This window comes from Scleropages formosus, chromosome 24 (genome assembly GCF_900964775.1).
Source record: "Scleropages formosus chromosome 24, fSclFor1.1, whole genome shotgun sequence".
NCBI classification, from domain to species: domain Eukaryota; kingdom Metazoa; phylum Chordata; class Actinopteri; order Osteoglossiformes; family Osteoglossidae; genus Scleropages; species Scleropages formosus.
Window position 1 is genome coordinate 10,083,138 of NC_041829.1, and position 26,049 is coordinate 10,109,186.

Here is a 26,049-nt window from a genome sequence, read left to right on the forward strand (position 1 = left end):
TAATGGTGTGAGGGCCCCCCCCCCCCCTTTTCTCCCTCAGCTGTGACAAGAGGAGACGGGAGCAAGAGAGCAAGTACATCGAGGAGCTGGCCGAGCTAATCTCGGCTAACCTCAGCGACATAGACAGCTTCAATGTCAAGCCGGACAAGTGCGCCATCCTCAGGGAGACGGTGCGACAGATTCGCCAGATCAAAGAGCAAGGTGGGGATCCTCTCTCTCCACTGGGGGCTCCCTGGTTATGACCTTTCTTTACCAGTTTCTGGCATTCCTGTCTGTAACAGCCCTGGATTATTGATGTAGTTGCTGCGTGTGATATTTTGCATGCAGTTGCAGAACACCATAGTCACCCTGGATAAGAGCATTAAGAGGAGTCTAGTGATGAGGCCAATAAGAAACTACTGTCGTTTCTCAGAAGCTTCACCTTCTGGTGGGGGGGGGGGGGGGGAGTTGCCCTTAGCCGTGACTTTGTGCACAAGAGGTTACCATAGTTACAGGAAGTGAAGAACAAAACTGCTCTTACTGCTTTTTGCCGCTCTCTCTCCTGCATTGTTAAAATTTACACTGTACTTTGTTCAGAGGGTGTTTTGAAATGCTGGCTACACTCACTATATGAGCTTGACCTTTGGCTTTGTGTTTGAAACATTTAATTTGGCAACACAGGTCTTGCTCAACCAGTTGATTCAATTTTGGTGTGCTGATTTTTGTAGATGCCTAGTTGCTTGAAGTTGCAATTTAGGTTAACCCCACCTCATTCTGAAAACCTTTCTGTGCCTTTTAGTCGTGGCCACACATCCACTTCCCCCTCAGTAAAATGCTGGCAGTGGCTAATTCGTTCCATCTTCAGCTGCGCTGCATACAGCGTGGGGGTGGGGTAAGGGGTGGGCCGAGTGCCCTGTTGTTAATCTCCACCTTGTTCCAGACGTCACTCGCCAACGCCATGTGTACATTCTGTTTGTGTCCAGTAATTGTGGCCTCATACTGAACAATGCTGCCCCCTGTTGGCTGTCAGCTTACACCTGGTTTCTGTCGCTTGGCTCTGTGGAAGAGGATGAAGTTATTGTTCAAAACAGGAACTGAGAATCACATATTCTACTGAAGTCTCTGTATTCAACATAACAGAGCTTTAGAGTAGCCTTTCATGGGTCATGTGGTGTCTTGCTTCACACAAGCGCTAGATGATGGCACTGAACAGGTCCACAAGCATTGAGGTGTGATGTGGACCCTTGCAGAAAATGACTCATTTGACCCACCTCTTTTGTTGTGCCCCAGGGAAAACCTGCTCCAGTGAGGAGGATGTTCAGAAAGCAGATGTTTCATCCACAGGGCAGGGGGTCATTGACAAGGATCACCTGGGACCACTCTTGCTGCAGGTAGGCTTGTCAGGGGAATTTAGGTGTAGTTACATGTCTTTATCAGATGCTTTTCTCCAAAATGAAAACTTAGAGAAAAGTAATAAGGTATTTGGGTTTTGCTGGTTTAAAATTTCTGTCTTAACACCTGCTGGAGCATTCTTTGAGTAAATAGTTAGCTGTGAAGGTGTGGTGAAATGAGATTTTGGTCTCCTGTTCCCCTCCAGGCTCTTGATGGCTTCCTGTTTGTGGTGAACCGCGACGGCACCGTCGTGTTTGTGTCAGACAATGTGACCCAGTACCTGCAGTTTAAGCAAGAAGAGCTGATTGGTACCAGTGTCTACAACATCCTGCACCAGGAGGATCGTGAGGAGTTCCACAGGAACCTGCCAAAATCTAACGGTGAGTGCAGCCTTGTCTGAAGGGCCTTGCATGTCTTCCAAATCCCAGAACAAGCTATGTTTGTGGAATTTGGTGGAGAATCTTTCAGAAGGTGAAGAGTTGGTCTTCTCAGCTGACCATCCTCTGAGTCTAACCTTGACACATGCTGCAACCTCCAAAAACAACCCATTGTCTTTATCAGATGGTGTCAGCTGTTTACCGATGGATTCAGTCTGTTACAATCAGGATGAATACAACCTTAAAATCCTGTTTAAAAAGTCACGGCAGAGAATGAAAAATGAGACTGATTTAAATCTGAAGTCATGATGTTTGGGGTAGTATACGCTAGTGTTTGTGGTGAAGATACAGGTGGACTTCTGCCTTTTGGGGTCAGTAATCAACAATAAGATCTAGCAGTTGAGAGATAAGCAGGAGACTAGCATTTGGCAGAGCTGCAGAGAAAGTTAAGATCATCAGATGAGGTTATGACTCCACAATGACAAAGATTAGTGTGCAGTGAAATATATTTTCTATGACCCTATATAGATGTTTAAGCTGAGCAATGAACAAGCAGGACAGGAAAAATATCAACTCTTTCGAACTGTAGTGCGTCCTGTAGTACTGTAAGAAAGTCAGTGTTACTAGAAGCACAAATAATGACTGAGGTTACCAGTGTGTGAGAAGATTTGTAGTGACAACCAGCACCATGTCACAATGAGTGCACACCTTTCTACACTAAGCACAAAAATGGAGGGCATAACCTTCTAGAATTATGTATATGAGGTCACCAGGAGTCAACATCGACTCCATAGCACTTAACAGCATCAGCTCCAGCTGACTTGCATTGCCATATTCTGCGGTCATGTGAATGCGGGACTAACTTCTGTCTGTCTTCCTCTTTTCATCATTGTCCTCAGCAGTGAACGGCATGTCCTGGCGGGGGGAGACTCCTCGCCAGAAGAGCCACACTTTCAACTGTCGCATGCTGGTGAAGTATGGCCAGGGCCCCCCTGAACAGGGTCCCCCTGATGCCTCCCGGTATGAGACCATGCAGTGTTTTGCTCTGATTCAGCCGCGGGCTATGATGGAAGAAGGCGAAGGTAAGAGCAGGGGAAGGGAAGAAAGCTGATTTCACACTAGGTTTTGACTGCTTAATTACCACATGGGATTATGGGAGCAGTGTATTTAGATATTTTCTCCCCCCCAGACCTCCAGTCCTGCATGATCTGTGTGGCACGTCGCATTGCGGCCATGGAGCAAGCAGACAGATTTGACACCCGGCATGAGCTTTCAGGTTAGACCCCCGCCTGCGAGACCCTCAGCTCCTGCAACAATCATAACATCCGGTTGCTTCTCAGATCATGACTTCTCACCGCTCTCTCTGAGTAGGCAAACTGATACACATTGACCCTGGGTCCCTGCGGTCCTCTATGCGGCCTGGCTGGGAGGACATTCTGCGCCGATGCCTGCAGATGTTTCTGTACAGTGATGGTCAGCCCTGGTCCAGCAAACGCCACTACCATGAAGGTTTGCAGATTTACAGGACTTTCCTCTCCTTAGTCAGTCTGGATATTTACCAGGAACACTGCTCTGGTTAGGGTCATGTTCCAGTTTCACATCCCAGGCCAGATGTCACATGTCAATGTGGCAAAAGTATGTGAACATTTGCATTCAGTAACTGGTGTGAACCCCCCCGTGCAGCAGTAAATGGAACAAAATGGTTCTGGTAACTGTTCATCAATCCTTCAGATTGGCTTAGAGGAATTTCTTCCCATTTCCCACTTCTATCCCTGAGCTGAAGCTGTTTAGTTGGTGGGCTTTCTCACATGCACTGCCTGCTTTAGGTCCTTCCACAATAGTTTATAGGATTAAGGTCAGGACTTTGACTCAGCCATTCCAAAACATTAACTTTATTTTGCTTTAATAGTTGTTTGGTAGAACGACTGGCATCTTTAGCATCTTGCTGCAGAACACTGACAGATACCCTGACATTTTCCTGTAGAATTTGCTTGTACAACTGAGAATTCATAGTTCCATCGTAATGGAAAACCATTGTGGTCCAGAGGCAGCAAAGCAGGCTTGAGCCATAATACTGTTACCACCGCGTTTCACAGATGGGATAAGGTTCTTATGCTGGAATGTAGTGTTTGCCTTTTGCCAAACAATGCTTCTCATTCAAGCCAAAATTTTATTTTGGGCTTCTCTGTCCACAGAATATTCTTCCAATAGACTTCTGGCTTATCCATGTGGTCTTCAGCAAACTGTAGATGGTCAGCAATGTTCTTTTTAGGAAAGTAGTGGCTTTCCCCTTACAACCCTGCCATGCACACTGTTGTTGTTCAGTGTTCTGATGGTGGACTCATGAACACTGACATTAGCCAATGCAAAAGTTCCTTGGACTTTGGTTCCTTAGACATTACCTTGAGTTTGTTTGTGACCTCCCAGACTATTACATGCCTTGCTGTTGGTGTGATCTTTGTTGGTCAGCCACTCCTGAGGAGGATAACAATGGTGTTGAATTTCTTCCATTTGTACACATTCTGCCTGACAGTAGACTGGGGGAGTCCAAATTCTTTAGAAATGGTTTTGTAGCCTTTTCCAGCCTCGAGTATCACTAACTTTGAGGTCTCCAGGAATCATCTTTGTTCGAGCCATGACACACTTCCACAAAAATGTATCAGACTTCGATACTGAAGCTCTAGATTTCTGTTCTTTAAGGCAGGGTCTCCCCCACTTACAGCAGATTGTCATTCCAGTGATTGAAATATCTGACTCCAATTTCCTCTTCAAATGAATTGATAATCGTTGGTTCACATACTTTTGCCATACACAGGTAACATTGAATCATTTTCCTCAGTTTGTTTTTTTCTCATTTGTTTAATTGGGTTCTCTTCAATGCAAGTGTTCAACTACATAAAATCTGATAATGTTTCAGGTCATATTTATGTAGAAATAGAGAATTCTAAAGGGTTCACAAACTTTCAAGCACCACTGTGTATAAAAATATGTAATCTTCACTTTTTTTTTTTTTTTTGCATGTGTAAGTGGTTGTAAATGAAATGCATTTTTGCTTCATAATATGTGAGGAAAAACTTAAATTAAGATGCTGACTCTCTCTTGGTCATTCCCCATGTCCATAGTGTTCAGGCAAGGCCATGCTGAGACCCCGATGTACCGATTTTCACTGTCAGATGGCACTGTGGTTGCTGCGCAGACCAAGAGTACCCTGTGCCGAAACCAGATGACAAATGAGCCGCAGGGCTTCATATCCACACACCTGTTGCACAGGCAAGATTCTTCCCGCAAGCCCTGCACATGTTGTTCGGCCCATCCTCGGACACATGCCACACTAGTCTGTCAGGTCCTGAGGAGTTCGCAGTAGCACAGCTACAAAAAGTGTGGAGGCTCGCAAAGCAGACACTTCTTTTTTTTTTAAAGCAAGTCTGGAAAAATATATTTTTTTTATAGTACTTTTCTCAAAAAGGTTAGAGTACTGTGCAGTGAAGCACAAAGAGGTGATGAATAACTTTCGCTGAGATGTACGTCGCTTTGGAGAAAAGCGTCTGCTAAATAAATAAATGCAAGCTGACAAAACAAAGCTGAAGATTAACAGCACAGGTTAGTTACTAGTGCACTGTCCTTAAATATGCTATCTGCAAGCTGTTGAAAGGAAAGCACACTACCATGCCAAGGAGATGGGAGGAAAGTGAATTTCTTGGAATTCAAGTATCAGTTGTAGGCTAAGCCTACTGGGCATTCCAGTATACAAGAAGGGGCCTGTGTGGGCTACCTCTTCCAAGAAATTCAGTGCAGTCAGGAAATACAAAAATCAAGGTCTGCAAGGACAGAAGCCATAATCCATTGCTCTTGGGCAAACTTGTTCAGTAGGAATCGGCATCAAGTCGCTACAAAGGGATTCCCAGACAAAATGTTTTTCTGTGTCAAAAGTAAGCATTTTTCATTAGGTAAGTTTAAAAAGTCCTTTCTGAGTAAGGGCTCTGTCAGTTTCTTGTGGAGCATGAGAAACAACTGACCCTGCTCCTGTATGTTGCAGGGAGGCAAATGGATATCGTCCTCAGAGCATGGGGAATGGCAACTCTGATGTCCAGGTGAACCTGCCCCCTGGAGGGGACACGGGTATGGCAATGAGCCGAGCCTATGGCATGAGTGAGCCAGGCCATGGAGGCCCTATGAGTGGGGGCATGTATGGGAGTGGCAGCAACAGGATGGTACCCATGAACCAGATGAGTCATATGAACCCTATGAACCAGCTAAATATGATGAACCCCATGAATCAGATGAATTCTATGAACCCTATGAATCAGATGAACTCAATGAGTCAAATGAACTCGGTGAATCAGATGAATCCGCTGAATCAGATGAATCAAATGAACTCGATGAGCCAAATGAATCTGATAAATCAAATGAACTCGAGCCAGATGAGCCAAATGAACCCAATGAATCAGATGAATCCTGTGAATCAAATGAACTCTATGAACCCAATGAATCAGATGAACCAGCCAGTCATACCGCAGCAGCCTCAGCAAGCCCCATTCCAGGGCACAGGGTATAACCTGGGCATGAACAGCCCCTCCCATGGCAGTCCAGGAATGAATGCACCCCAACCAAATCTCATGATGTCCCCCAGGATGCGAGGAAGCCCCAAAACAGGAGCAAACCAGTTTTCCCCTGGAGGTATGTCGGTCATTAAGTCCCTCTGTTATGGAACTCTGAACTACTTCAGCCCTTCTGCAGAAGCTGTCATACTTGTCATAAGTTGTGTGTAGTGAGATGTTAGAACATTTATAAAGGTTTTCCTTGAAGTCAGCTTATTTTGATGTTTTTCCACTTCAAGCTATAATATTCAAACTAAAGTAACTCAATGTCTTTTCTATTTCTATGGTCTATTGTTGATCAGTTCAGCCCATCAACATGTGCAATATCCCTGTATTTATTTGTAAATATTTATATGCATGTGTATCTGTTTGGTAGACAATTTCTTTCACCAAAATCTTTCCCCAGTAGAATCTGAAAATTACACCTGTGTTTCTGCCCAGGTCTGCATTCTCCTCTGGGACCAGGCAGCACTGGTGGGTCTGGCAGCTTCTCCAGCAGTTCCCTCAATGCCCTGCAAGCTATCAGTGAGGGTGTAGGCAGTTCCACCCTGACCCCACCTGCCCACAGGTCTGACAGCTCTCCTAGTGCCAATGCTTCTCCATCCCAAGGCCATGCCTCCAAGAGCCCTGATCCCCGGCCGAGTGCCCCAGTGCAGGAAGGAGGCATGGAAAGGCCAGATGGCCAGGTTACCCAGCACAAGGAAGCTGGTGAAGGGGGTGGCATGTCCAGTTCTGAGCCCCCGTCCAGGCGCCTGCCGGATGGCAAGGGCCAACGGAAATTGCTGCAACTCCTTACCTCCCCCACTGAAGAACTTTCTGTACCGGGCGGCTGTGTTGCTAGCCCTTCTTCGACTACAGTCTCCTCATCTTCATCTTCCGGGGCAGGACCGACAGTCCAAGGTGGGGTATCCTCTTCCTCTTCTACCGGATCAGCAGCCTCCGCCCACTTTTCACACCCCTTGCAGGAGAAGCACAAGATCCTGCATAAGCTTTTACAGAATGGTAACACCCCTGATGATGTGGCTCGGATCACTGCTGAGGCCACAGGGAAGTCTGTGGGCGGTGGCCAAGACCCTGGAGGGGTGGACCCTGCAGGTGGGGGTGGGACTGGGAATGGGACCACAAAACAGGAACAGCATAGTCCCAAGAAAGAGAAGAGAAATGCCCTGCTGCACTACCTCCTCAATAAAAATGATTCAAAAGAGCCCTCAGACATGAAGTCCAAGATGGAGGAGCTGGAGACCAAGGCGTGCAGCACCTCGCATGGGGCACCCTCCACCCCCCAGGGCCATGAAGGCCGCATAAAGACAGAACCTGCGGATGAGGTAATATGGGCCTAGTGAATCAACCCGCCTTACATCTGTTGGATTTCTCAAGCACATAGAACAGGTGAAGAACTTCCATGTGTTTGATATTATCTTAATATACCAGCTGGAGTCCATCCTTGGGGAGCTCAGGAGCTCAGAACCTAGCTTCTACCCAGATGGGACAACAGCAGATGGAGGTGATGGGAGCAGCAAGCCAGGCAGCTGCCCAGAAAGCAGCCATGGTGAGTTCTGTTTCCTGTTAACCCAAATGTGTCACCAGGGTGTTCAGTCCTAGAATGATAAGATCAATGCTCCTCTCCAGTTTCAGACACCAGGAGTCCCGGTATAACTCCCCGTGCTCCCTTCCAGAGGGCCTTGTCTGTGGACTCCAAGCCCCCTCTGGCCATAGGTCCCGGAGGTCGTCGCAGTGCCCCCTGTCCTGGCCCAGTGAAGCAAGAAAGTGCAGATGGCACAGCTCCGATAGGTGGGCCCGACGGTTTTCCTGGCAATACGGGTGGGTGTCTGTCTTGCACCAGAACAAATAAAGGCTTCTTAAGTTCATTTTGCAGATGGCCTGGTTTAGAGTGCAAGACCTCTAATCAGTTAAATAGGAAAAAAAAAATGCAACAGAATATTCAGATGCGGATGTTGGACATCTGTGATTTTTTTATTCCTCATCACTTGAGTATTCAGGCTATATGTTTAAGCTCTGACTACTTGCTGGAGAGCTTACTGCTCTGTGTCCCTGCAGGAATGATGAACATGGGGATGGGAGGCCCCCATCGGTCACCAGTGGGGGGCTCTATTGACTGGGGAATGCCACGATCTAGTGGCAGTCCAGTGGGCTCGGCAAGCCACCCTCCAGTGCCCCGCCCTGGAATGGATTACAACTCCAGGGGCATGATGGGAGGAGGTCCACTAGTCAGCCGGTCCAATAGCATTCCTGGAAGCCGGTCTATGCTGCAGCAGCAGCTGATGGATATGGGTGCGTAGATTAGATTTTAATGTTTGTGTGCCGTCGTCATGCTGAGATAGCATTAAGAGGGGAAAAATGGACTCATTGGTCTATTGTCTCTTAGGTCCAGGTGATGGAAACATGGGTTTGAGTCCATTTGGACCACAGGGTGCTCCCAGTTCCTCCCTTTCTTGGCCAGATGGAGCAATGGGAATGGAACATGGAGGCCCTGGCAATCGTGGCAGGTCGGTCTTCCACTCTGCCACTTTCCACCAGGGGATGGCTTTTTCTTCTTCTCTCCCCCCCCCCTTGTGTATGCAGTGGCTGTTAAAGAGGCTGTTCTGGAAAAGGCAGCAAATATTTCCTTGTGGGATAAGAGGCTGGAATGTAACCTCTCCCACCCTGATGCTTTTCAGGAGGCCGTATGGGAGCCCCCTTGACGAGCTCCTGGCACCCCCTACCAGCAGTGAGGGGCAGAGTGATGAGCGTGCACTGTTAGACCAGTTGGACAGCCTTCTGAACAACACAGATGTGATGGCGCTGGAGGAAATTGACCGGGCGCTAGGCATTCCCGATCTTGTCAGCCAGGTTGTCCACATTTGCTGGTTGTGTAAATAAAGCAATTGCTTTTGATCTGTCTGCATTGTGTGACATCGGATCTAATCATTTGATGCGATCCCCAACCCCCACAGGGTCAAGGGACAGAACAACCAGTGGACCCATTTTCTGGACAGGACCCATCTATCTCAATGGACCAGAAGTCCACGTATGGCCAAGCCTTCCCAGGGGCACCAGGCATGACTATGCAGCAAGCCTATGGAGGTGGTCCTGGACCAGGCCAGCCTCAGAGTTTTGGCCCAGGAGTTGCTCCCATGGGCCAGGGTGGGTTCCCAGGGCCAGGTGTACACCCCCGCGTTGGTATGGTGCGACCACGCATGATGAATGCCACCAAGCCACTCCGCCTGCAGCTGCAGCAGAGGCTTCAGGGGCAGCAGGTACAACATCATTCTTTTCACCCTCCTAGTGACTAGGGTGTTGTGGGCTTGTCTGTCACAGTAGGGCATGAGTGTGCTGTGGTGGCTGCTTTTCTCTGGAGTTACTCCAGTAGAACAGGGCTCGTTGACCAAAGTCATTGGGGGCTACAGTGTATGTTGGTTGTATTTTCAGCTGAGCTCTAAACTGAGTGTTATCTGGGATTTTGTTAGCCTGATTTTAAATCACAGAATACTATCAACTAGCTATCATTGTCAATTGCATTAAATCAAAATGTAGAAAACATATCTGTATTGGTAATTCCCCACCCCAAAACTAAGATTAAAAAAAGATATTAAAATTCTACTGGTTTAATCAACCTTGTGTCTTTTCAAGCCCTGATTTACTGAATTAACAATATATCATTCGTGACCTGCTGGAATCCTGCAGTTATTCCATTAACGCTAATTCAGTTCAACACTGTTGAAAAAAGTTATGACATGATCAAAACTAGTAGTACTGTTCAAATGTTCAGTTGTAGTACTACTCTCCTGCAGTTTATTGCATAGTCAGGACTGCTGTCCCTCTGTTCTGGAGATGATTTTAATGGATGGAAATTAGAACTTTTTTCTGCTGTTCATGGCAGTTCATGAACCAGAGTCGTCAAGGGATGGGTGTGAAGATGGATAGTCCTCCTGTGGGAGGCCCTGGACTTCGGCCTGGTGTACAGCCTGGCATGCAACCTGGTATGCAGCCTGGTGTGGGCAACCAGGTAGGTCCCCCCCATACTGTTTTCATAACTTGTAGAGCACAGTGCAGATGCCTCACAGTGCCTGAGCTGGGTTTTCAAGCATAGGTTTGAATCTGCCTCAGGTTGTATGGAGTTTGCCTGTTCTGTGTTCAGAATCTAAAGATGTGTGAAAGAAGGCCATGGTAAAACACCTCATGCCCTCCTGTACCTTGAAAGCCATGCAAGTCACCATGGGTCGAATTCAGCTTTATGGGACATCTGCTTATGCCTTAGAATGCATTTATGCTTTTATGAGACACTTTTCTCCAAGACATTAAACTCAAAAAAAAAAAAAAATTTTTCATAAGTGTTTTAGATGCAGACAATTGCAGTGGGTTTGTTCGATACCAGCGTTTTTGCTGATGCCTATTACACGCGTAGCTGCATGTACACAGTGGGAAATTGAAAGGTGATTGTGACCATGAGCATTCAAAATCTGGGTTCGCAAATAGTTTATGTGCCCTTAACTTTTCCTTCACAGCCTGGCTTCCTGAATGCACAGATGGTGGCACAGAGGAACAGGGAGATGATGAACATGCAGCTACGCAGGCAGAGGATGATGATGCTTATGCAGCAACAGCAGCAGCAGGCAGCTGCTGCAGGGGGTTTCAGTCCCCCACCCAACGTCACAGCACCCCCAGGCATTGAGCACCCTATGTCAGGCAGCCCCATGGGCCAGCCAGGGCAGCAGCAGCAAGCCTTCCCTTATGGGAGTAACTACGGTAAGGGGTTTTCCCTATAGGGACATCCTCTGCTTCAGGGCATGTTGCTCAGGCCTCCTGTGTACTTCGTCATTGCGCGCACACAAACATATAGTTTGAACTTAACTGGAATGTGTTGTGTACCTCCGTTTCTGAATTTTCAGGGATGAATCAGCAGGGGGACCCCTCATTTGCAAGCTCGGCAGGAAGCCCCCCTGGCAACATGATGCCTGGTCGCATGGGTCCTGGCCAGAATCCGATGATGCAGCAGCACCCACAGGGTGGTCCCATGTACCAGTCAACTGATGTGAAGGGCTGGCCGCAAGGGGGATTGGTCCGAAACAGGTGTTTGCAGCATCTGAGCTCTAGTGTGGCCAGAGTTTTGAGTTTAGCCCTGCTGTCTCAGCCCTGAGTGAGATACTAATCTCACTTCTCTCACTTCTCCTGCAGCTCCTATACCCAGCAGGGGAACCCATCACCCTACGGGGGCATGATGATGAATGGCTCTATGCCTGTCAGCGGGGGTAATGGCACACACATGGGCCAAATGCCAGGGCAGATGGGCGTGAACCCTATGGGCATGGGGCGGATGCCAATGGGACCTGAACAGGTACGGGACCATACGTTACCTATGCAATGCAAGGTTGTGGTTGTCGAGAGCTTGTCTGGAAGGAACATCAATTTAAAACAAAAGATGGGGTAGGGTGTGAGGCAGGGTACACTGTGGGTGCCAGTCTGTTACAGGGCAGTCTGTCTCACTCAGTCACACACAGAACAGGCAATTTAGGGTCACTAATTTTCCTGAAAGAGGAAACTCATACCAACATGAAGAGAACATTTAAACTCAACACAGATTGAGCTGTTTTCAGACCCACACCAAAACAGCCTAGGAGCTGTGAGGCATCAACTGCATCGTTGTACTGCCTGACATCGACAGAATGAAGCAACAAAATACTAAGATTAATGGTGAAAGGGACGGAATAAAAAAAGGAAAATGCTAAGAGAACTGTTTTTGAACATGCTGAATGTAAACCTGGATGCGAAGGTATCCAATTCTGAAATTAAGTTTTGAATTACTTTCCCTGTGTTTGAAGATCAGGCAGGAAGTTTAAATTTTTGGTGGAAAAAATGTATGACTATTTTTTTGGCAAGGCATGTAGAATGCACTTGATGTTTTTTCAAGATCTGCTTGTGTCCGACAGTCTCTTCCTGTTGTTTCTTCTGCAGAAGTATTGCTGATCCTCCCTGGAGGACACCTCACTGTGAACACAGTTAAGGATCCAGCTCTGTCTGGGTGCTTAAAGCTTGTGAGTGGGGCACTTGGTTCAGATGTACTCTGCCCCCTGCCACTTGCTTGTCCCACTCCACATCTTGAGCTTCTTCTATGCTCTGTCTGCTGAGCAAAATTTTCTGTAAATGCGAGAGACCTTGTACACACAAACTTGGGGAAGGGGGGGGGGGGCACGGATTGTTTATTTGTCCTCAAGATGTTTATCAAGTTATTTCTACCAGTTGCTCGTTCATCTTCCCTCCCTGGAGGAAGATCCCTGTGCGCGTTGTCATCAGGCCCCATGCAAACGGAACAAACAGGCTCCATTTCACATGTACAGAAGTGTAGCGGTCACGCAGTGTGTAGTCTTCACTGTGGGAAAACGTTCTTTGCTTTGGCTACCCATGGGTCGCGGTACAACAAACAAAACAGTTAATTTAGTAGCGATTGCACTTTACAGAAAGGCTAATATTGAAAGGATTGTTGCAATATTTCATAGTCATTATAGCCTTACTCAATTTTTTTTTTTAAAACAGGACTCATTAAAACAAATTGAAAGCAACTAAGCACAGATATTTGTTTATGCAGTTTTTAGCAATAAACTTTCCTTCTATGCTTGTAGACTGATACCGAAAAGGAACATCAATTCAAAGCAAAGGTACTGCAGTATTAGATGTGATGTCAGATTTGCTATTTTTTCCATGAATATGAATTGTAAATACGCTTGAAATGTATTATATCTGCTTTTGTAGGTCATATACTGTTTTTGCACAGATTGTACGGCTCAATAGGTAAAAACTGTTTTTCTTATTCTGTTTCATGTAGGTCAATTCAGCCTGTTATTTTTTTGCTCGGGTAAAGTTTGGGATGTATTTTATTCCTATTTTGATAGGTCTTTCTCAAAACGGTAAGTCAGCCGTCTTAGGCACTTTTATTTCTGGAAAAAAATATGGATTTTCATTCTGAGAGGATATCCTCAGCTGTGAGGTGGTGCTTTTTAATGTTTAATTATTTACTTTTTAACGTATCAATGTTGATGTTCCGCACCATGGCTGAAGTAGGGTATTGTGCTCTGAAAAGCTTCTTGGAAATGATGCTCTAGAAAACGTACACACACGGCCGCAGTGTGAGGCACGGATCTTTCTGTCACCTTCAGAGGTATTTCTGCTTATGTTGCATCGGTGGCAGCTTTGTAAGGCCTCACCTCCTGGTGTGTACCTGGAAATGCGACTCTTTGGCTGCAGGGACCTGCTATGTCTTCAGGCATCAGTCATGATGCTCCCAGTGCTCACACATGCAGCATGTTCAGGAATTTGTGTGTGTGTGTGTGTGTGTGTGTGTGAGAGAGAGAGAGATTGAATGTTTCAGTTGCTGTGGATGGACAGAGCTGGATTTAATGGTGGACTTTGTCCCATTTTTTCCTCCTTTACCTTTATTCTGCCCTTGTTTTTCTGAGTGGTCTGTCACTACCTTATAGGATGTGCAAAATCCAAAGATTTAAACCCCTTGTGGTTAGATGATTCTGTGTCGCAGTGTAAATGTGTATTTCTTCAACACAACACATCCATGGTGTAATGTTTCCAGAAAAGATCAGGTTTCAACTCTGCAGCTCAATTTTCTCATCTTTGTCACTGCTCTCATGGCCAGTGGAGGATTTTCTGTAGCATCGTAGGGAATCAACCCCCCCCCCCGCTGTGTCACAAATAGATTCGAGTTCAGTGAAACGGTTCTTGATGGGAGAACCGGCTCTGTGTGCAACTCAATATTTTTCTGAGGTAAAACATTTTTTTAAGCTGATTGCTGGTAAGAACCTAGACGTTCTGTTTGATTACTTCATAAAATAGCCTAGAATTGTTTTTTAGTCTTGAAGTAAATATATTGAATCACATCCAGCACAACAGTAGTCCGCGCTAATGCCTTTAATTCTTGTTTTTAAAGAAGCCAATTTTTGCTTTGGCTGTGACTTGGTGACATGATGAATAATGGAAGCGGATGAATGTTGTCAACATTAGGGTGTAAATTACGATGGCAGTTTTTCTTCATTTCTTGATGTTAATATTGATGTAAATACAAATTTCTATTTAAACATCTCCGGCTTCTTTGTCTTTTTGTGTTTGTGTTCATTTTTATTTCTTTGCTGTATTGTTGTAGCGAACACCGCCACCATCATGGTTCTAGGACCAGAACTGCCTTTTCATTTAAATACATCGTTACCATACAGTTCACTTTCAGAATAAAAACCATTAAAACTTAGTTACTGGGGTCCAGAGTGAGTTGCGGCGGCAGGAATGAGTCATAATGGAAATTCCACTGTCTTCCGGGGAATACTCGGTACAAATAAAATCCTTACGATTCCAGTCCCTTCACACACACATTTTCGTTTATTTTTTTTTACACATTTCGACTTTGTTTACACGTTCCTGCTCTGTCTGCCCGTTTTAACTCCAACACCTACTCTTCCCCTTTCTCTTTTACTGGGCGCTTTGTTTTGCCTTCGCCGAGTGCTGACGCCAGTTCCCACACTTCCGCCTCCTCGCAGCCGGAGAGACGCCGGTAGTGACGTCACTTCCGCATGCGAGTTCAGAAACGTGGCCTTAGTTCACTGGGAAAGGGAAGAGAGCAGTGCGGCCGCCGTTTTATGCCCGCCCGTCTCGCGCTCCTAGGTACCAGTTAGTCGCGCGCGCGGGAAAATGGCCGATGTGGAGCAGGGAGCGGCGCTGCCGAGCGGAGTCCCGCCGCCCGACGTCCTAAATGCCTCGGCGGCTAATGGCACCGACGCGGCCAACGGAACGGCGACGCGCTTCGTGTCCACCCCCGAGGGCACAGCGCTGGCGTACGGCAGCCTCGTGCTCATGGCGCTGCTGCCCATCTTCTTCGGCGCGCTGCGCTCGGTCAGCTGCGCCAAGAGCAAGGTACGGTAACGGGGAGGATCATGGGTAGCGATGTGGCAAGGGGGAGGGTCGTGGGTAACGGTGCTCTAGTGGAGAGGGTCATGATGAGTAACGATGCTCTAACGGGGAGGATCATGGGTAACGATGCTCTGACAGGGAGGATCATGGGTAATGGGGGAGGGTCATAAGTAACGATGCTCCAACGGGGAGGACGTGAGTAATGGGGAGGGTCGTAAGTAACGATACTCTAATAGGGAGGATCCTGGGTAATAGGTAGAGTAATGGGTAACAGTCATAACACAGAGGATTGTGGGTAGTGATAAGGTTTATGGGTAATGGTGTGGGAACGGCGAGGATCATGGGAAATGCCTTCCATTTGCTGCCCCTGCAACTGCTTACAAACATTGTGGTTTTATAGTTTAGCCTTTTATACCATAGTGTCCCCCCCCATTTCTGTCACCTGTTGCTACAGTCAGACAGTAGCTTCCTTCCTGGGACCTGATCTTACCACCTTACATTCATTGTCACTTTCCTACATGGTGATGTACAGCTCAGAGTAAACAGTGTATCAACAGCAGACGAGAGCATTGGACACAGACGCAGAATTATGGATGCACAACTTGTGTGGGACACCACCATGTTGCTGGTTCACATCCCTCCAGCAGCTCCTATAGAAGTGACGTTCAAATAGCAAATACATAGAAAATCACAGCAGATGGTGTTGGACTTATTTATGGAGCTATCAGAAGATCAGGAGGGAAGTGGCTCTCAAAGAGGCGGGTTCGAGACTCTTCTTGAGTCCTATAGAACACCTATTGAGAGAGACCTCTTGGTTGCCAGTCCACTGACCTCTTTTTCTTTTTCTGCTCTTGGATTCTACACCCCACTCGTCACAATGATCGCCCCCCCTCCCCTTCTTTCTCCCAGAATTCCTCGGACATGCCGGAAACCATCACCAGCCGGGATGCTGCCCGCTTTCCAATCATTGCCAGCTGCACCCTCTTTGGGCTGTACCTCTTCTTCAAGGTGAGCCGCTCGCACCTCCGCCGGTCTACCCGACAGTCCTTCGCCTGTTTACTCTACTCGTACCGTAGACACATCATCGATCGCCACGGGGAATGAATGAGTGACGAAGTCAAAGCATGAGGACGCTGTTACTTATTAACGTAATTTCACATTTTGTAAATTTAGCACACGTTCATTTATGCTCATCGGATACTGTAGTAAAACAGTGTGTGCGAAACGTTCTGTAGTATTGATAAGTATTGGGTGACTTGCAATGTGTGGTTTTACTCTTGAGTTAGACTGATCATATTTGTTTAATACAGGAGGGTAATTTGTACTGTATCAATTCACGGTAAGTACCATGAACAGTGATAGAACAGCAGGAGATTGCATTTGAAACCGGGGTCTTTAATTGCAAAAAGACAACTCTAACAGCTACGCCAGCTGCTGCCCCAGTTGTTGGAACATCATGCTGATCGTATCATTCAGTGTACGTTACTCGTGTCCCTGTGCTTATGAGCGCAGAACTGGTAAATAAAACACGGTAAATGGTTGTGTCCTGCAGATCTTCTCCCAGGAGTACATCAACTTACTGCTGTCCATGTACTTCTTTGTGCTGGGCATCTTGGCACTGTCACACACCATGAGGTGAGTATGTGCGTGTGTGTCTGTCTGTCTCTCTGTCCGTCCTCGCTGTTGCGTGTGGGCGTGGGGTCCAGCGCGGTGCCTGAGTCCTATCCCCTTTACCACGCCAGTCCACTGATGAACCGTGCGTTTCCCACCAACCTGCCCAACCGGCAGTACCAGCTGCTCTTCACCCAGGGCTCCGGCGAGGCCAAGGAGGGTGAGTCGGGGTGCCCTGCTCAACAAATGTCGTGCTTTGATCGGTTGGTCGATTGATTGTCCGCATTTGATTGGACGAAACCTCTCTGTCCCACCAGAAATTGTTAATTACGAGTTTGACACCAAAGACCTGGTGTGTCTATGCATCAGCACCGTCGTGGGCATCTGGTATGTCCTCAAAAAGGTAAACGGTGACACCACTTTCCATTCTCTGCGGGGTGTGGGGAGTCGAACCTGGGGACTTGGATTCGTGTGTGTGTGTGGCACTGGACCTGCTGACCTGGACCCATCTCTCCTGCTTTCTCTGTCCAGCACTGGGTGGCCAACAACCTTTTTGGTCTGGCGTTTGCCCTCAATGGTGTCGAGCTGCTGCACCTCAACAACGTCAGCACAGGGTGCATCCTCCTGGGGGGGCTCTTCATCTACGACGTCTTCTGGGTGAGTCTCTCACACACACACACACACACACACACACACACACACACACACACACGGCTCACTTTAACCCACGTCTGTCCCTGAATCCTTCAGATTCAGTCCTGTTTTAATTACTCGACTCTGGTACCTGGAACCCACAACCTTGCGGTCCCATGTCCTGACAAACGCTAATTAACTTTGCATGCTGGCGAGGGTTCGGAAGTGTCTTCAAGAAATGTGTCTTGTTTGTCTGCTGTGTGGTACTTGTGCTGCAGACTGACTTCAGTAACTGGCGTTGATTAGTGCTGTCGAGTGTTAATTGTAATGAACTAACTCTTTATTCGGTCATCAATGTCGACTGGCTGTTTAATGAAGAATTTTCCTTACCAGGTTTTTGGGACCAATGTCATGGTAACAGTGGCGAAGTCCTTCGAAGCACCAATCAAACGTAAGCTCCATCATTCATGTCCTAGTGTAGGAAAACTGCACGACAGCTTCGGGGTTTCGCTCTGTCAGTGACCTTTGACCCCATAGGCTGGGGGACGAATATGAAAATTAGTTCTTTGATTGGTTGTTTTATTGTGCCCCCCCCCCCTGCCCCCCCAGTGGTGTTTCCCCAGGACCTGCTGGAGAAGGGCCTGGAGGCCAACAACTTTGCCATGCTGGGCCTTGGAGACATTGTTATTCCAGGTAAGGGACCACGGTATTCCCCTCCAGTCTGCCCACCCCCAGATGATAGTGCATGTGTGTAACTGTGTTTCTGTCCCTCCCCAAACCAGGGATCTTCATTGCGCTACTCCTGCGGTTTGATGTCAGGTGAGTGAGGCTGTAGGTCACATGACTGCTGTGCTCATTTGCCCATTTCCACCCCCCGCCACCCTGACCGCGCTCTTCCATCCCACACCCCAGCCTGAGGAAGGATTCCCGCACCTACTTCTATACCAGCTTCCTTGCCTACATCTTCGGCCTGGGACTCACCATCTTCGTCATGCATACCTTCAAGCACGCCCAGGTGAGGGGCATAGCAGGGGTGGGGGGGATCAGACTTGTTTGCTATTTAAAGTTATTTGTTTAAAGTTTTTGTTGTTGTGGGACCATCTTCGCCTTCGCTGTGGACTTGCGTGTTTCCGACTCTCTGACCCGTGAGTCTGATTGGTCCTGTTCTTGCCCCGCCCCCTCCCTTCCCAGCCTGCCCTGCTCTACCTGGTCCCAGCATGCATCGGCTTCCCCGTTGTCGTGGCTCTCGTGAAGGGAGAGCTGACTGACATGTTCAGGTAAGGACCTCCTCCTGCTGGTACTCAGTACTCCCTGTCCCTGCCCCCCCGTCCCAGAGGTCCATGGCCGATGCCTCCTACAGGACAAACTGTGTGTTGCTGTCGCGTTTCTGTGTCTGTCTCTTTGCTGCTTCTGAAGTCCCCCTTTTTCTGTGTCTCTCTTCCCTGCTGTGTTCCTGTCTGTGTTTCGGGTCGTGCCCCCCCCCCCGTCCGTCGGGGCCAGTTACGAGTCGGTGGTCGAGGTGTTGCCCCACACGCCCCGGCTCACACACTTCCCCATGGTGTCCGGCTCTCCTGCCAGTCTGGCAGACTCCATGCAGCCGTCCCGGGCCTCGCCCCGCCGGCGCCGCCCCACGCCTCATGCCCTTTAGGTGGGCGGAGTTTTGCTGGGCAGGTATTGTGTTCCTCCTCTGTCCACGCCCCCTTGCTTTGGCTTAGCCCCTCTCCCAGACCTCCCGCATAGAACCTGCTACTCCGGGGCGGCATGGTGGCACAGCGAGTAGCGCTGCTGTCTCACAGCGCCTGGGTGGTGTGTTCAATCCCCACTCAGTCTGTGTGGAGTTTGCATGTCCTCCCCATGTCTGCGTGGGTTTCCTCCGGGTGCTCTGGTTTCCTCCCACAGTCCAAAGACATACTGTTGAGGTTCCCCCATAGTGTGTGAGTGCCAGAGTGTGTGTGTTCCACTGATGTATGGATGAGTGGCCCAGTGTAAGTAGTGTATCTCGCAGTGTAAGTCGCCTTGGTGCATAAGGTGTGTGAGATGATAACAGTAGATAGAGTTCATTGGAAATCGCTCTGGAGAAAAGTGTCTGCTAATTAAATAATGTAAATGTACTCCGTTGTGCTGACTTGCTGCAGCAGGGCTCCGGTGCCTTGCTGAAGACCATCCAGGACTCAACGGAAGGTTGCAGGTTCAATATTCCTGCTCTACCTTGCCTGTGATGCCCCCCAGCAGGTCCCCACACTGTGCAGCAGATCCTTAATTTTTACTAACCCTCCGCCGCCACCGAATGAGCTTCTTCCGAAACATTTTCCGTCTTCTGGTTGTGCACCAGTACAGCGTCTTTGCTCACGTGACAAACTGGTGTTAAGGGAATCCGGACTCGCCAGCGCGCGTGGTTTGTGCTCTGGAATTCCCTTAACGAGACTAAATGGTAAACGAAAATTATAAAGAAAAATGCTAAAAGAACTCGGAAAGGCAGAGGAAAACCTTACCACTTACTTTCGGTTTAGAACACAGTCGTCTGAAATGTTGTTTTATCACAGGTGACCTAAACACGGTCGACACATTGAGGCTCCGCTGCCCAAGACAAAACAATAACTAGAGACAGTAACAGCATGGCAAGAGGGAAAGGGAGCATGGGTGAATTTTTAATAATTCAGGAGCACAATCATTTAAATGATCTTCAATTATTTAATTCAATTTATACTTTAATTCCTAATTTTAAATTAAAGCAATGGTAGTGTACTCTTTGTACAAGAACTCATTGTCCAAGCAGATGTTCAGGAGTGAAATAACCTCGTTCTGCGAGGGAAGCCAGTACTTGGATCTTTGGGTGCAATAGCAGGTCCCCAGCTGGCTTTCCGGCACGTTCCGTTCGCCATGTGCTGCCGTGCTCCCCGACAGCAGGGGGCGCTGCTCTGGCCTGCGCTCCTGCTTCTCGCTGAGCTCCATCGTCCCACCTGTTCACACTTAGAGACCGGGGGAGTCTCCTGCTAATCCCCCCTCCCCTGTACCCCTTGACTGTTCAGTGGCGCCCTCTTGTGGTGTTCTCAAACCTCACTGGTCGGATGCTTTGAGCCCAGGGTTTGCTTCTGTTCAGTCTCCAGTCTCTGTGTGTCCCTCTGTCTCCTCCCGGCTTTTTAAATACTCAGCTGAACAGGAGCCGTAAACACTATGGAAGGAAGTTGCACCGCTCTTCTGTTTGGGGACTCTTTACTGCCATCTGGTGGTTTGGAGGGTAAACACAGGCCGTGTTCGCCCTGCTAAAGATGCATTTCAAAATAAATGGAATTAGAAATTGTACGAACGTTGAAAATTTGCCAGTCGGATCCTCTGTGATCCGTGCGTTTGTTCGGTTCAGACGTGAAGTCTTCCACTCGGTCGCACGCCAGAGTGCGTCCGTTGAAGCGGTTCTGGTTAAGGGCCTCTTCTAAGGAAAAACGGCAAATCTGGTGCAGTTAAAGGTGCGAGAACACCCAGGAAGTAGTCCCTCCCAGCAGTGTCTCGTGCACGCCCGTCTGCTTTACGTGTTTCGTACGTGTTCTTCACGTGTTCTCATTGGCCTCTTTCAGATACGAGGAGTCCTCCCTTTCAGAGGCGGAGCCTGCGCCCAAGGAAGAGACAGGGCTGGAGAAGAAGGAAAAGTAGTAGCTCCTCCCACTGCCCGTCACCACCTCGGTTTCCCTCAAGCCCCATCCCCCACGCTCCTCACGCACCAGCAGGTGGTGCTGTCGACGCCTTTGTATGTGGAATTGGTTTGTGTATTAAATGAAAGTGCGACATCAGCTACCCTGTAGCATCCAAGTGGTTTGTTTGAGCGCGACGACGGTTGTTGCCCCTCCCTTCCACTTTTGTATCATTATTTATACGTGTCGCCCTCCGCTCGCTCGTGGGCTTCGCCTCGTCTCGCTCCTCCTCCAGGCCAGAGCTTAACATATTTGTTGCATTTGTTCCATTTACGGTCATGCTTTTGTCATTACGAACGCGCAAATACGTTTCCGCGACCCTTGTGCTATTTCTCCTTCACGGTGTCCTTCGGTTTTTTTTTTAGCCCGATTGTCGGAAAAGAAAAGGCCTTTTTCCCAACGAAGGCGGATGTGTGTTCGTTTTTTCGCTACCTGCGCACGTGTTTGTACTACGGACATTTTATACACGACTTTCTAGAAAGTTCCGTTTGTTTGGCCCGTTTTTAACGGGCGACTATGGACTCCACCCCCTTGCTATCCTGGGGGGTCCTGGCTGTGCCACTGATGCTGTTTGAAACGTTGACTCCACCGGTTGCAGGACGCCTGCCCAGCTGCAGCGACAAACTTTCCACGGAGCCCATGGGGTCCGGTGCGGTCCACGGTCAACGGTGCCACCTGTGACCACACCAGCTGCTTGCCTTGTTTGGGTCCAAATCCTTCCTTCCTGCCCTCCATTCCGGTGGATGTGTGACACCCGTGTGGACCGCTGGCCGTGGACTGACGTCTGCATCCGACTTCTATTACACCCCTCGCGCACGAGGACTGTAAAAGTGTTCCTTTTGTCTATCATGTGTGTGTCACATGTCACAGGTTCACCCCCCCATGGAGGTCCCAGGCCCTCTGGTGCTCACCCGGGAAGGTCGCTCATGTGTTCACCTTGTTCTTCTGCCTTTTCTGGTTCCATTTTTCATTTCCCTCCTGAGGGACGCTCATTTGCCCAGCTCATTTCCTCAATTTGTATATTCATAATCAGCTTCCACTCTGAGCCTCACGTTGAACCTGGCCTTTTTGGGGGATGGGGAGTGAGCAGTGTCTTTACTTTGTTTGTTTGCTTTTTCTGGAAAGGGATGTTCTGGACCGTTTGCGTTGTCATTCTGAAGGGGTACCGTGTCCACGCTTTTTGCTTGGTGTGTATTGAATTGCTGTTCTGCTTATCGATATTTCCTCCTGTTGTACCGGTGCGAGCGGACGCTGCCCTCCTGCGGTGAGCGGCGGCTCCTTTTTGCAGTAAAGCGTGGTGTTTACCACAGTAGAGATGCATAAACCCTGCTGTGTGCGTGTGTTTGTGTCTCCGTCTCCATGGTAACATGATGCGAACATGCTGGAATGCCAGCTCAATCCAGCAGCTGGGTATCGATGCATGCGCAGCACGGGGTCAAAGCCCGAGAAGCACCTGTTCGCCTGCGGCTGCAAAGCAGCCTGTTTATATTTTCTCCCACGGGTTTCTGGGAAATGGCGCCAGGTCGGAGGGGCTCTGCTGGACCCGTGTCAGTCGTCGCCGTCTTCAGTGGATCATGTGGCCACAGCAGCTGCTCCACGCTCTCTGACAGCAGTGTGTGTGTCTGCTGCGTGTTTGTAGTGTGTCTTGCTGTGTGGTTGTTTCTGAATGTTATTTACCTGCCCACTCCCCTCCCCTCCCCCCCGACTCCAACTCCACTGGAAATGATCTCGCTGTGGCTGGTGCCCCTGTCTCCGTGGGCTTAGAAACACTGCCCAGTGTTCAGGACTTACACATTACACACTGAAGAACTTGGGTTAGAATCCCATGATCAAGGTACTTACCCTGTGGCACAAAGGGGTAAATGGGGTAAGTCAGTGTAAGTAGCTTAGTGTACAAAGCTCCCGGTCTAAGTGACCTTGGAGAAAAGTGTTCAATACTAATACAGCTTTCTCTCATCTATGAGTGTTCACACAATATGATGGCTCAGGGTACACCCTATCTAACGCTATCTCACACATGCACAGCCACGGGGCAATGCAGAGTCAACAGTTCACCTTAAGACACCTCCTTAAGTGTTTGGATGGTGGGAGGAAACCAGAGCAGCTTGAAATCCCCCACGACCATGAAGAAAACATGCATGCTGTGCCCAGAATGAGCTGGGTTCGAGCCCACAGTCCAGGAGCGTTGACGCACAAGCAGCGCCCCCCTCCCCCCGCCAAAAGGAAGAAGGGAGTAAACAGCAAAGGGGGAGCGGAGAAAGGAGCACAGATACGTGTTGTGTTTATTTAAAGAGTCCGGAGCAGTTCTGTTTGTAGACTCGTTCCAAAATACGTTTTCAGAGATTAAAAGGTAGAAATTCAGACGGTTCGGTGAGAAAAGCACAGAGTTTATTTTCACATTAAAATTAGTGCTTATTTCATTTGCGATCTACAAGAGTTCAGTGGAGGAACCCAGAGGATCGATCGCTACGCGAGCGAAACTGGCAGCAGCGCATTCTTGTTTGGGCCACCAGGTGGCGCCAGAGCGCTGCGCTGTTTTCCAAGAGCGGCCAGTTCAGTTCTTTTTGTTTTAATCAGTTCAGTTCAATAAATTTGATTTTACTTCAGTTCAATGGAGAGTTCTTTTCAATTAACTTTATTTTACTTCGGTTTAATTTAGAATTCGGTTCAGTTCGTTTTTGTTCACAGGGGCTGTTCCGCAGGAGGCCGCCAGGGGGCGACTGTCACTACTGATCTCGGTCCTTTTCCTCAGCGGCCGCTGACCTGCCGGGGTGTGTTAATTCTTAACTTTTATATTTATTTGTTATTTCCCAAGGAACTTGCTGTGATTAATTTTTACAGTGTTAACTGAGGGCAAGGACTCGGCTCAGTTATACTCAGCAAGCGGTGGGATTCGAACCCAGGACTTCTAAAGCTTCACTTGCGCAGCACCGTTTGGGAATTTTTTTAAAAACGCGGCTTAGGCTACAACCCTCCTGTCTGGAACCTGTTACCTCCTGTGCCCCAGTCTGCTGTGACCTCATGAGGGTCCTGCTGTTGCCCACCTTCCTGGCTCTGTGGAATCACCCTGTTGGGTTGGGTGGGGTGAGGGGGGGGTCACATTATTATAACAATAATTCTTACTTACTGGAGTGAAAATGATTTGTTTCAGACCCACCAAGTGTCCTACTATTTTTTACACTTTCTGCCATTTTTAACTTTATCACTCCATCACTGCGATGCTCCTCTCTTCTGTTCAGCATACTCTGGTACAGTTTTGTTACCGCTATTTACATTTATTTATGATCAGTTCTGCTGATCAGTTTCTGTTAAAATACCTCGTTACCGTAGTAAACCACTTTACATGGGACAGTCCGACAGGCGAATCCTCAGCTTCTTCTCATGGTCTCACGTCGCGCAGAGACACACGGGTCCCGATGGGGGGAGTTTTGCCCCCCACCCCACACTTCTACTACTTCCTGTGCTTCCGCTCCCCTCCTCTGTGTGAACGGGTGAGTCTTGTGTGGGGAGCCCCTTCTGCATACAGTGGACACCCACCTGGGGGTCACACCTGGACAAACCCCCGCAGCCACACCAGCTTGGTGAGTAGGGAGTTCTCAGTTGCCCTGTTTATACACTCCCCATTTGTGTTGCTGTGAATGCCCCCCCCAACTCTGCCTGTGGTTCTGGAACCCACACCCATCTGCTGTGTGCCGACACCATGCTTTTCAAGGCCCGGTGCTGCAGTATTCCACCTGCCCTGCCGCTATGAGGCGTCAGAGTTCTCCAATCCCGGTTGGTCCAGCAAATTGGAAAAGCAGAGAGGGGTCGCGTCCATCCAAATGGATGATTTGATCACTGGGGGGGGTTCACCTGTGGTTCGGTGTCCCTGTGGGTTGGGGGGGGGGGGGGGGTGTTCGGTTATTTCCTGTCCCTTTTTCTTCACTGTTTCGGAGTGACACTGAGGTGGAGAATACAGCTATCGCTTTGCAACAGAACAACTTTGGTTCGAATCCCATCTCCTGCTGTACTGCCATTGATCAAGGAACTCACCCTGAATTGATACAGTAAAAATTACACAGCTGTGTGAATGGGTAAATCAGTGTAAATAGCTTAACACTGTAAGAAAACAGTCAGATAATTTAATAAATAAAATGTGTGTGTGTGTGTGTGTGTGTGTGTGTGTGAGTGAGAGAGGCTACCCTCTGTCACCTTTTCTGCTCTGCTATTCGTTAGGTCCCCTCAACCCACTAGTTGTTCCCAGTTCCATGAAGAGAGCAATGCTGTGTGCTCTCTGTTCCTCGTAGCGTCCCTCTCCGTTCGGCGTTGACTCATTCACACACACACGCACACACACGCACACACACGCACACACACACACACACACGCACGCGCGCGCACGCCCCCGGCCCCCTGCACCTGGGCCTGTTTGCGGGGGAAGCCGGGCGGGTCGAGTCAGCGGGCCTCTCCACCGGCTCCACAAAGTCTGGCCAGCTGTGGGGGGCGGGGGGATGGGGGAGGGGGGGAGGCGCTGCGGTGGGCCGCGCAGCTGGGAAGGCAGGGCGGGGGAGGGGGGCGAGTAACAGAGCGAGCGAGCGAGAGGGAGGGAGGGAGGAAACAGCGCTATTTCAGGAGTGTTACACAGCGCTGCCCTTTGCTCCATTTCTGCCCAGTTCTCACACACACACACACACACACGCACACACACGAGTCATGTCTCGAAAGCATGTTTCAAACAGCAGGTGTGTTCGGCCCAGCGTGTCCGTTTCCGGCATCAGTTTCGATATTATTTCGATATTTCTCTGAATGAAGAATTGCCCGGCGTCTGCCTTCAGGGTAGTTGTACCCCCTTTTTTTACCACAGTCTTCCTCAGGCCTGTGTGTGTTTGT

General features: G+C 48.7%; 2 protein-coding genes across 9 annotated transcripts in view; both read left to right on the top strand.

Moving 5' to 3' along the window:
• The window catches only part of LOC108936514 (nuclear receptor coactivator 3-like), a 34,347-nt gene extending 21,293 nt beyond the window's left edge, over positions 1-13,054 (top strand). For 5 of the 7 annotated variants that reach the window (XM_018755918.2, XM_029248782.1, XM_018755917.2 and 2 more), the window contains 20 exons: positions 41-201; positions 1,270-1,370; positions 1,577-1,751; positions 2,648-2,830; positions 2,938-3,024; positions 3,120-3,257; positions 4,871-5,018; positions 5,785-6,425; positions 6,788-7,671; positions 7,778-7,895; positions 7,976-8,167; positions 8,405-8,638; positions 8,733-8,853; positions 9,025-9,196; positions 9,301-9,603; positions 10,227-10,352; positions 10,852-11,092; positions 11,236-11,416; positions 11,522-11,681; positions 12,299-13,054. In XM_018755918.2, the coding sequence (XP_018611434.1) occupies positions 41-201; positions 1,270-1,370; positions 1,577-1,751; positions 2,648-2,830; positions 2,938-3,024; positions 3,120-3,257; positions 4,871-5,018; positions 5,785-6,425; positions 6,788-7,671; positions 7,778-7,895; positions 7,976-8,167; positions 8,405-8,638; positions 8,733-8,853; positions 9,025-9,196; positions 9,301-9,603; positions 10,227-10,352; positions 10,852-11,092; positions 11,236-11,416; positions 11,522-11,681; positions 12,299-12,310 (4,378 nt within the window). In that variant the 3' untranslated portion in view covers positions 12,311-13,054. The remainder of the gene's footprint in view (positions 1-40; positions 202-1,269; positions 1,371-1,576; positions 1,752-2,647; positions 2,831-2,937; positions 3,025-3,119; positions 3,258-4,870; positions 5,019-5,784; positions 6,426-6,787; positions 7,672-7,777; positions 7,896-7,975; positions 8,168-8,404; positions 8,639-8,732; positions 8,854-9,024; positions 9,197-9,300; positions 9,604-10,226; positions 10,353-10,851; positions 11,093-11,235; positions 11,417-11,521; positions 11,682-12,298) is intronic. The other 2 variants (XM_018755920.2, XM_018755919.2) reach the window with 2 other exon arrangements.
• Positions 13,055-14,616: 1,562 nt separating this feature from the next.
• Positions 14,617-22,494, top strand: LOC108936516 (minor histocompatibility antigen H13-like). Of its 2 annotated transcripts, none has more exons than XM_029248794.1 (12): positions 14,617-15,253; positions 16,160-16,258; positions 16,803-16,885; positions 16,993-17,081; positions 17,179-17,264; positions 17,393-17,518; positions 17,888-17,945; positions 18,104-18,187; positions 18,277-18,313; positions 18,407-18,509; positions 18,686-18,771; positions 18,995-19,246. In XM_029248794.1, exons 1-12 carry the CDS (start codon positions 15,032-15,034, stop codon positions 19,140-19,142), a joined length of 1,221 nt encoding a protein of 406 aa, XP_029104627.1. In that variant the 5' UTR covers positions 14,617-15,031; the 3' UTR covers positions 19,143-19,246. The 2 variants fall into 2 exon arrangements, with proteins under 2 accessions (XP_029104627.1, XP_018611437.2); XM_018755921.2 differs by lacking the exon at positions 18,995-19,246 and adding an exon at positions 21,067-22,494 and having other exon boundaries at positions 14,633-15,253.
• Positions 22,495-26,049: the final 3,555 nt, after the last annotated feature.

Coding starts and splice junctions, on each gene's coding strand:
- LOC108936516 (XM_029248794.1), top strand. CDS start 15,032: ATGGCCGATGTGGAGCAGGGAGCGGCGCTGCCGAGCGGAGTCCCGCCG. Junction 17,946..18,103: donor CTTCGAAGCACCAATCAAAC/GTAAGCTCCATC, acceptor CTGCCCCCCCAG/TGGTGTTTCCCCAGGACCTG. Junction 18,772..18,994: donor GAGCTGACTGACATGTTCAG/GTAAGGACCTCC, acceptor CGTCGGGGCCAG/TTACGAGTCGGTGGTCGAGG.